The sequence below is a fragment of the Pieris napi genome, chromosome 18 (assembly GCF_905475465.1).
Source record: "Pieris napi chromosome 18, ilPieNapi1.2, whole genome shotgun sequence".
Lineage (NCBI taxonomy): Eukaryota > Metazoa > Arthropoda > Insecta > Lepidoptera > Pieridae > Pieris > Pieris napi.
The window spans coordinates 2,854,015-2,864,118 of NC_062251.1; the positions used below are offsets into that span (position 1 = coordinate 2,854,015).

General features: G+C 33.9%; 1 protein-coding gene across 1 annotated transcript in view; it reads left to right on the forward strand.

Annotated features, from left to right (window-relative positions):
• Nucleotides 1-5,089, forward strand: part of LOC125058480 (single-minded homolog 1) — a 44,107-nt gene extending 39,018 nt beyond the window's left edge. The window contains exons 7-9 of the mRNA XM_047662576.1: nucleotides 1,222-1,328; nucleotides 2,043-2,190; nucleotides 4,155-5,089. Of these exons, the coding sequence (XP_047518532.1) occupies nucleotides 1,222-1,328; nucleotides 2,043-2,190; nucleotides 4,155-4,665 (766 nt within the window). The 3' untranslated portion in view covers nucleotides 4,666-5,089. The remainder of the gene's footprint in view (nucleotides 1-1,221; nucleotides 1,329-2,042; nucleotides 2,191-4,154) is intronic.
• The last annotated feature ends 5,015 nt before the right edge of the window (nucleotides 5,090-10,104 follow it).

Below are 10,104 nucleotides of genomic sequence, written 5' to 3' on the forward strand. Positions count from 1 at the left end.
GAATTATATATCTTGAAAATAAAACACTATATAAAAATTCAAAATCATTTATTCATATAGGTACACTTATGAACGTCAAAAAATAAATATATATTAAATGCTTCTAATTTTACATTTACTGCCAGTTCTCAAGGGCGTAGAACGAAAGAGAAGAACTGGCAATAAACTCTCCGCCACTCTTTTTACAAGCTTTTTGTTTTACACAACGCTTGTAAGTACCTGCCACCATGTTTCACATGACATATACTAGAACAATGAACCTAAAACTAAAAACCTTAAAATAACCGAAATTATTGTTTCGATGTATTGACAACTGTCAAAGTTCATCAAAATCGGTTTAGTTGATTATAGATTACTTATTTCGTAATCATACAGCTAACAAAAAATATATATAATAACAAATAATTACACTAAAAATATAGCCAGAGAATACATAATATATACAAAAAGGTTCAAACATTAAAGGGAACGAAAAAATAAAATTTTAGTCATATTTTTGATTTCACTATTGTATATTTAATTATATACATATACTAGCTGAACCGGCAAACGTTGTTTTGCCATGTATATTATTTCTCGGAAACATTTTTCCTTCAATGAAAAGAACTACAATAATAAAAAATAGGAGGATGCTGCTGGATGGATGGCTGGATAGGATGTATGCTGTATCATAAAAAAATAAAAACAAAAAAAAGTGTCTAAATAATAAAAAATATTTTTTTGGGGTGGACACTCCTTATCACTTAGGGCTTTGAAATATATATAGTAGCCATATCTCAGACGTACTGAATATGCATAAAAAATTTCATAAGAATCGGTCGAGCCGTTCCGGAGGAGTTACATTAACATAACGAACATTGTGACACGAGAATTTTATGTATAAGATATAATTTACTACCTATTTCAATCATCTTTAGAGATAATAAAATGATTATGTAATAAGTACAAAAAAAGAACAATAAGTAACCTTAAAATATAATAACTAAAATATATTATTAAAAGGAGTCCCTTTAGGCAAGGTTCCAAAGATACTGGCAGCGTTCCCCCTTTGAATAGCTAGACTAATTCTTTGTCCGAGGTAGCTGCCAGATCTTCGGTCTCCTGTGATGTCGACTAACCTTTTTGATATTTCCTTATATTTATATTGTATATCAATAAACTGTTAATAGAAAAAACATTTATATAAGAATTACGTCCTAAATATTGTTTTTTTATTTTCAGGGTAGCATCTCTCACGGGATATGAGCCGCAAGACTTGATAGAAAAAACACTATATCATTATATCCACGGAACTGATGTGCTTCATATGAGACATTCGCACTGTACATGTAAGTACTATTTTAGTATGACTTTTTTTTCTACGACTTATTAAAGTTCACCACGTCATATGAAATGATATATCTACAGTATCACAAGCTATTCTGAAATACATAACAATTATCGTAACATGTTACTAAAAATTAATAAAATTTTACTTCCTATTTTCCTATTATTTTTGAAGTTATACTTCTTTAGGCGCGTTATGAAAAATGTATTACAGTGAAATTTTACGATGCGCACGCACCGCGACACAAAATTAACAGAATGAAGTTAGTTGTAGGAGGCATGAAAATCGATAATAACTATATTCAAGTCGTATATTCTAGTTTTTTTTATATTTAGAACACGTGTTTCGTAACAGTACAATTAAACAATGTGAATAAATAAATATTATTTTGGTGTTTTTAATAAATCAATTTCATATACGACGGAGATAGTATTTACTAATAATAATTTTATCGATTAATTTTAATATTTATCGTTAATCACTACTGCATTTTAGTTATTTTTTTTCCATACACCAAAGAAGTATAACTTCTAACGCGTGTACAGAAGTATACACACTCTTTATTTTTATTGCCTTCAAATGGGTCAAATTTGTCCCTTTTTCGGTGGAGAACAGTAGCAACAATTATGAAATGTCAGAATTCTAGTGAATGAAAAATCAGAGTATAAAGGAATTATCTGTCAAGTGGTCTTTATAGCGGCTTGTTTTGTTTCAGTACTAACCAAGGGCCAGGTGACATCGAGGTATTACCGCTTCCTCACGAAATCTGGAGGTTGGGTGTGGATGCAGAGCTACGCGACTATTGTCCACAACTCCAGGTCTTCCCGGCCGCATTGTATTGTCTCTGTCAACTACGTACTAAGGTATGGATGGTTACTACACGCTTTATATTAGCTTCACCTGTATGTATGTATGTAACCGACTCCTTCGGACTGAACTTTGACCCACTTTAAACGGACAGATTTAATTCAAACTTTGTACACTTATAAAGAATCAGCGACAATATAATAATTTCATAGGTTTATCTCGAAAAAACAATGAATAAAAGCCCACAAAGCAATACGATTAAATTGAGACAACACGTATTGCTGCTAGGACTAAAAAGTGAAAAATAATTCCTAATTTAGGCTGAAAATGGTAATGAACACTTCACTTTTTAGTTTGATGTGCTTTAAAAGCGTGTTTTATAGTTTTTTTAAACTATATTTATTAATTTAGATTTTCCTCTAGAGAGCGTTCAAGTATTATGTAACGAATTTCCTTTCTGGGTTCGTTTCTGAATTCGTGTAGACTAGTCTAGTCGATAAGTTGAAAATGTTACAAAATAGAGATACTGCTCTTAAAATTATGTGCGATAGCTCATTGGATCCGGAATGACGTCTAGAAAAATGTGCCAAAAGCGCGTATTAGCACATAAAAAATTGCAAAAGTTATAAACAATTAAAGATGATTATTTTTCCGACCCAAATATCGGCCAATAGAATTGCACCATTCGACGTCACGTGGTACAACCTACATGGTATTATACTGATAATTTTTTGTGATTATTTTTCCGACCCTAATGTCGGCCAATAGAATTGCACCATTCGACGTCACGTGGTACAACCTACATGGTATTATACTGAAATTTTTTTGTGAAAATTTTCTCTGGTCGTTGCTTCAAGAAAAGTATTAAGTAGTTGTTTTATTCATTATGAAATTCTTATTTGTTAACTGTACATTTCGTCTCATGGTGCAATTCTATTGGCCGACATTTGGGTCGGAAAAATAATCCCCCGAATACCACTCGAGCTTCAAAATTATCTGGTATTTCCCTCAAGGTACGTTGCAAACAAATATAGTCGTGACGACGTCATGACGACTATAGTCGTCATGACGACTATATTAATTGTTTGCAACGAACCTATCGGGAAATACCCGATAATTTTGAAGCTCTTGTGGTATTACATATGAAAAAAAAATGGCATTTCGTTTTTTGCCAATATTTAATAAACTATTAATATTTAAGAAATTTCAAAAAAAGATTCTGAAAGAGGAGGAAATTTCCAAAAGAAAACTCCAACTCTCGGAACTCTATCTCCATTATTTATAATTTTAATTTCTCGCTGAAAATAGGTTTGCGCGTGACATTTTTAGAATGCGCGCCTGGCATATACTAGACAAGATGCCAAAATAAGTGAGATTGGAGACTGGTTAATTCCCTTAAGATTTATTTAAATAGTTAATATGTTCGGATCTCTAAAGATATTCGTGTTTGATTTCAATGATTATAGCGATTGAATTAATAGTACGGGAGGTAGCAACGTTTTCGAGAAAGAATTTTAGGTCAGCTGATTTTGTGATATGTCTTCCTTCTTGCACTTTCGGTTAGAGTCTTGGCTATCTGGCTGGCGGTAGCGGTTGCGTTCTTTAGTGCGCATCCTATCTGTCCAAGTAATATCCTGGATTTTAAAAGCATTTTAAGAAGCGTAATTTTTAATTTTTCGTTTTTAAATAAGTCTACCTGACATACTTTTTTTATTGCCAGACATTTTTCACATTGCTAACTATGTGCCAGACGCGATTTTAAGTTTTTTTTTTATAAAAATTTCAAAGTATTTTAGAATGTCTGTAATTTTAATATTATGTTATTTAAATATAAGAAAATCTAAAAATGAATTTGCCAGACATTAATTCGATTGTTAAGCCTTGAATTAAAATGTTAAAGTCATGAAATGTATTGCAGTCTATGATGAAGCATTGCATTTTAAGAAGCGTAATTTAAAAAAAAAATTAAAAAAAAGTAAAAAAAAATAACAAGTATAACAAGTTATCATTTCTATTACAGTGACATCGAAGAGAAGAATTTAATTTTAAATTTGGAACAAGGCGCGCCAAAACCGAACACAGACCCGCACATCCCACAGGTCTCGCACATCCGGCACACAGATAGAGTAAATGACGAATTCGGCACAGACTACACACAATTTCCGGAATATACTCTACTGCCGACAATACCAACATACGAGACCGACGACTACCAGAACCAAAATGGCTACCAGGATATGTTTTATAACGAAAATTATACAGAGCCAGAATTGCCGAACTACGCATACCCACAAAACCAAAGACCATTTTCAGCGAGTTCGTCATCTTGCTCCTCCATTGAGAGTTCTGAAGTGAATCAATATAGTTACACGAATCTTATTTCGTTCTATGGACAAAATGGCCGACCGGAAAACTTTGGCAGCTTTGGGAAATTACCACAGAATCAAAACGTTCAAGAAGGCTACACAAGCGTAATTGTAGATAATACACAGCAGTTTCATGGAAGTAATGTCAACGAATTCGTGCATTGACTTTGTATTTTAGGCTGGAATTACCGCGCGGTAATGGCCTATGACCTTGGTAATATTACCATTAATTACCGCTTTGGTTAGGTACCGCATAAAAGGCATACCTGCTTTGAAAGGAGAACAGCGTTCGGTATTTTACCGCGCGGTAATGGCCTTTAACCTCGGTAATATTACCATGAATTACCGGTTTGGTTATTCGCTTTAGAGGCAGCTTTGGAAGGAGAACAGCGTTCGGTATTTTAACCGTTTCTGGTTTATTTATTGAGAAAAAGCTTTTTATATAACATTTATCTGTAACTCATCTGATATTCAGTGATGCTGCCCCCCATGAACACTCATATTGCCAGCAAGTGCGTTGCCGGCCTTTTAAGAATTGGTACGCTCTTTTTTTACAACGACGTGCGTGGAGGTGATACGGATGGTATATTGTATTCTGCCTTGACGTCCGATGACGAAACTCAGCTGCAGGTATTAATCCGAACAATTCTGAACACTCTCCATGGTAAATGCGGTAGAAGATGCAGAGTGACCCCACATCTCTACGCAACGCCAAAGGATCAAGCCGCTCGGAGAGGGATTGGTCGTCGACGATTCGAACCGCTCTGCGTTGTATACGGTCAAGTGGAAGGAGCTGGTACTGGGGAGCCCCCGCCCAGAGGTGAGAGCAGTACTCCATGTGGGGCCGAATTTGCGCTTGTGTTGCAAACGATGGCACGGAGTGAAGTACTGTCTCGCCTTGCTGCACACCATACTTAGAGGCTAACTTAGCCTTCCCTTCCAAATGACCGCGAAACTGAACGTCATTCAATACGTCAATTTATTCCGATGCTAACTGAGGCTTTCTGAAGAGTCTCTTGTGTCTTCTTGGGGGTAAATTGGACTAGATTTAGTCTACTCCAGTCCGAGAGTCCACGTATCAGAGTTTCGACTTTAGACACCAAAAATTACCTCCATGGTACCTTGATAAAATTGTCGCCTTCATGGCATTAGCCCCCATACGTAATTTGGATTATTGGAATTATTAATATTGTATTATGTCTCTGTATTGGATCAGGGAGCGTTCAAGTATTACGTCACGCAATTTTTGCCCCTCCCCTACATAACGCCCCGTAACGTTTTTCTGTACCCAATAGTAAAACGTTTCGTGACCACCTACACCACCTCTTTATACCTAAAATTTACCATTATGTGGTGTAAAGTACTGGAAAGTCGAAAATAATATTAACAATAACGCCTAATTTAATCGCCGCCCCGCACCGTAACATTTAAAAAAGGACCCCCTCCCCCCCAAAATTCGTTACGTAATACTTGAACGCTCGCTTAGGAAGAGAAGGAAAAGCAAAAATTAACGGTGCTAATTCTGATAAAAGAATAATGAAAATTGTATTTATTTTTGGTCTAGTCTGATGAAAAAGCACCTGTAATTCATGTTTTAAGGTAACGCGTAAATTCTTGTATTGGAATAACTGTATATAATGTAAATATATGTATAAATTATTAATGTAAAAGGTATTATCATTAGATTACGCTATTTAATAATAATGGTGGTTAAAAAACTAAAATTGAATCGAATGAGAATCTGACCTAAAAATGTTAGCGCCACTGACTTATTTATTTCGTATCATTAACGATAGAATAACAATTACGTTTCGAACAAATTAGAAATATATAGGTTACTAGCAGACCGGCCGATTGCTGTGGCTAAGGTTTTTGTTATATTACAAAGTACATTCAAGGAAAATGGTAGGAGAACACCAGTCATGGGGACCACCATGCTTTTTTGGTGGTTATGCCATTAAATTGTAGCTTATTTGAAACGTTGGTACTAACAACACAGCGCCATCTGTTAGAATTGTGACTATCAAATAATAAACAAATATTTTTGCAATAAAATAATATTGCGGGTATAAATTGAGATGTAAGCTATCCTATCTTTTAAGTTAGATCAAACTGCACCCGGTGTGCAAATTTGATTGATATCGGTACGTAGTTTAGGAGTCCATAGCGGACAAACAACGTGACACGTAATTTATATATATTAAGATGTTGGTTTAAATGAAATTTGTCAATTCGTTCAAAGTTATTGGCGAATATCTAGTCCTCATTTTCGTGTGTCATTTTGACAAATTTTCAGTTTTACCGATTTTTATTAGTAAATACGATTTATATAAAGTCTAAGTTGTACTTAAATAGTAGCCATAGCTACAAAGTTTAATAATAAACAGGAATTGAGAATTTAAAACAAAAAAACGTGTTTCAGCGCCATCTGTAATCCGACACGCGTATTACATTCATATTTTGTTTTAAATTCTCACCCGTGTTATATAAGTATGCATATATCATGTACTAGACAATAATAGTTTATTAATTGTATATAATCCTATTGTTACATATGGTAGAATCTCATTTCTCATTAAAATTTCGATTCGTTAATTTATATTGATCGATTTTTACTTAAATATATCAGCATAGAGGTCTAGGATAGGATAAGGGAGCGTTCAAGTATTACGTCACGCAATTTTTGGAGATTCTTGACCCCCCCCCATAACGCGCCGTAACGTTTTTCTGTACCCAATAGTAAAACGTTTCGTGACCACCTACACCACCTGTTTGTACCTAAAAGTTACCATTATGTGGTGTGTATTGTGAAGACGAAAATAATATTAATAATAACGCGTTATTCAATCCCCTCCCCGCACCGTAACGTTTTACAAAAGGACCCCCTCCCCCCCAAAATTCGTTACGTAATACTTGAACGCTCCCTAAAGTATTATTTGTATATTTTTAACTAAGTCTCGAGGCTATAATTATTTCATATATCAGTATTATTTTACTTATAAAGGACCATATTGGACCCGGCTTCTTTTCACTTAAATAGTGCTAGTCGTATTTTTAACTATACTGCGCTAAGGGAGCGTTCAAGTATTACGTAACGCAATTTTTGGAGTTTATTGACCCCCCCCCCCCCCCCCCATGTAACTCGCCGTAACGTTTTTCACTACCCAAGTACAGTACTGTACTCGAGTATAGTAAAACGTTTCGTGATCACCTAGTGACGACTCTTTAGTTACTATTATGTGGTGTAAGTCGAAAATAATAACAATAACGCGTACTTCAATCCCCGCCCCGCATCGTAACGTTTTACAAAAGGACCCCCCCCCTCACAAAATTCGTTACGTAATACTTGAACGCTCCCTAAAGGTCGATTTACATTATCTTAGTGTTTAGGAGAGTGCTTTAGGATAGTACTTTAGTTGAAACATGTAAACGCTACTTGCTTTAGTAAACGCTACGCTAAAGAACTTGCCTTTCAAATTGTACTAAAGCACTCTCCTAAACACTAAGATAATGTAAATCGGCCTTAACGCACTTCGCACTTACTGCGCTAACTCAGAATTGGCTTGTGTGATTTCACCATTGGTTTAAGTATTACGTAAGCAGATTTACTAATTTATCCCCCCTTACTAAAATAATAGTACATAGACGTATTATTTGTAGGAATCCTCGAAAATGCATTTCGTTTTCAAGCATAGACAATGTGTGGGTGATATTTGTAAAGTAAATAATTACTGTTGACGTAATCACCGAATAAGAAAATCAAAGACCCCCCCCCCCATTATCGCCCCCTATAGTGCTTACGTAACACTTGAATTGTTACGTTTTGAATTGTAACATTCAGAAACTATGACCTGTTTGTCTAACATTCATATATTGTATTCAGTAACGCTCGAAGCAAACTCAAACTCATGTGAATCTAACAAATTATACAAATAAAATGCTATATTAAATAAATTATCTTTATTTGTTCGAACTTTTCACTAATTTTCTTACACTGATGTTTTATTGCAGTTTGCATCGATATACATATTGCAATATTACGTTTATTCACAGATTAGTAAAATGTTTTCATACCAAAAACAATAGAGACTTGTCAAAGTTTGACACGAATGTTTATGAATACAATTATTACAATCTGAATAAGCTAAGCGCTAAGCATAACTCTTGTATGTCAAAAACGTTAAGCTTATTCAAAGTTCGCGCTTAGTTTCTTCTATGAATTAACATTCCCATGTCAATATACGAAGAGTTTTGCTTATACTCTGATTTTTAATTCGTAGAATTCTGACAGCTATCATTTTTCGACATGTCAGAGATTACAAACCTTTTTGGCCGGGCACATGTTTCAATTTCAAAGAGTCTGAACATCTGACTCTATACATACATTTTATTTGTTAGTAAAAATAATATTTTATTTTTTCAAAAAGGTTAACTAAACCTGGAATTAGTAGCAGTGATGCCAGCTAAAGAATAAAATAAAGTAATTAAAGTTAATTATTTTAATTATCACGATCAATATATCATTGTTCGTGATATTGAAATATTTGTTATTTTTGTATTAGATCACTTTTTTGATTTACCTTTTTGTAGGTAAAACATAAAAAATACGTAGCATTTTTTTAATGCCCTCAAATGGGTCAAATTTGTCCCCTTTTCGATAGGAACATTGTTAGTAGCAACACTTATGAAATGTCAGAATTCTACGGAATGAAAAATCAGACTATAGGGTTATTTATGAATTGCTTATATATTGGGTTCGTTATTGGAACTTACAGAGCAAGGACTAAGTTCTTAATATTATTTTGTAGCTTTAATCTTTTATTTGTAAAATATATTTATTCGATATAATTTTGTTTTCTTTTATCATAGTGACCTAGAACTTCAAGTGAACTTTTATTTAGTATAATCCAACAATCCAGAGCTAGTCAAATTTTTGAAGTGAAACGGAAAAATATTTAGTGTAACATTTTTTCGTTATGCGTCACATTTTTCCGTTACGCGCCATCTTTTGAAGTGAAACTTCTTTATCGACGTATGGGAGAAATTTTGTAGCAGGTTACTCGCCATGTTGCTTTTTGAAGTCAAACTTCTTTATCGGCATTGGAAAAAAATTTACACACATTTGTCACATTTTTCGGTTACGCGCCATCTTTTTCTTGTCCCTACCACGGTTGATTCGAAGAGATTCGAAGCCATTAGTAACAAAAATATATAATAACGATAACAATGATAGTAATACTAATAATTCTATTACAATTAATGAAATTCTGTAATAATCTTAGTACTACATAGTAGTACAGTAATAAGTTAAAATGAAATAATTGTATTTGTATTCATGTCTATGATAATAAAAGCCCTTTGTTAAACTTTATCTAATTTAACTTCTTACGTGTGTACACCTAGTACACGCACACATTTTTTTGAATTATGTATGGCGATGCGATCTCATGCTGACAAATTCTTCTACATATATATATATGTATACTTTAAATAACGAATATCAAGTGACCGAGCATTTTTTTTCGTTGTAGGGAGGGAAGAGCAAAAATAAATAATTGTAACCAATTACAATAATTTCTAATTTTATTACTATCAATAGGTAAA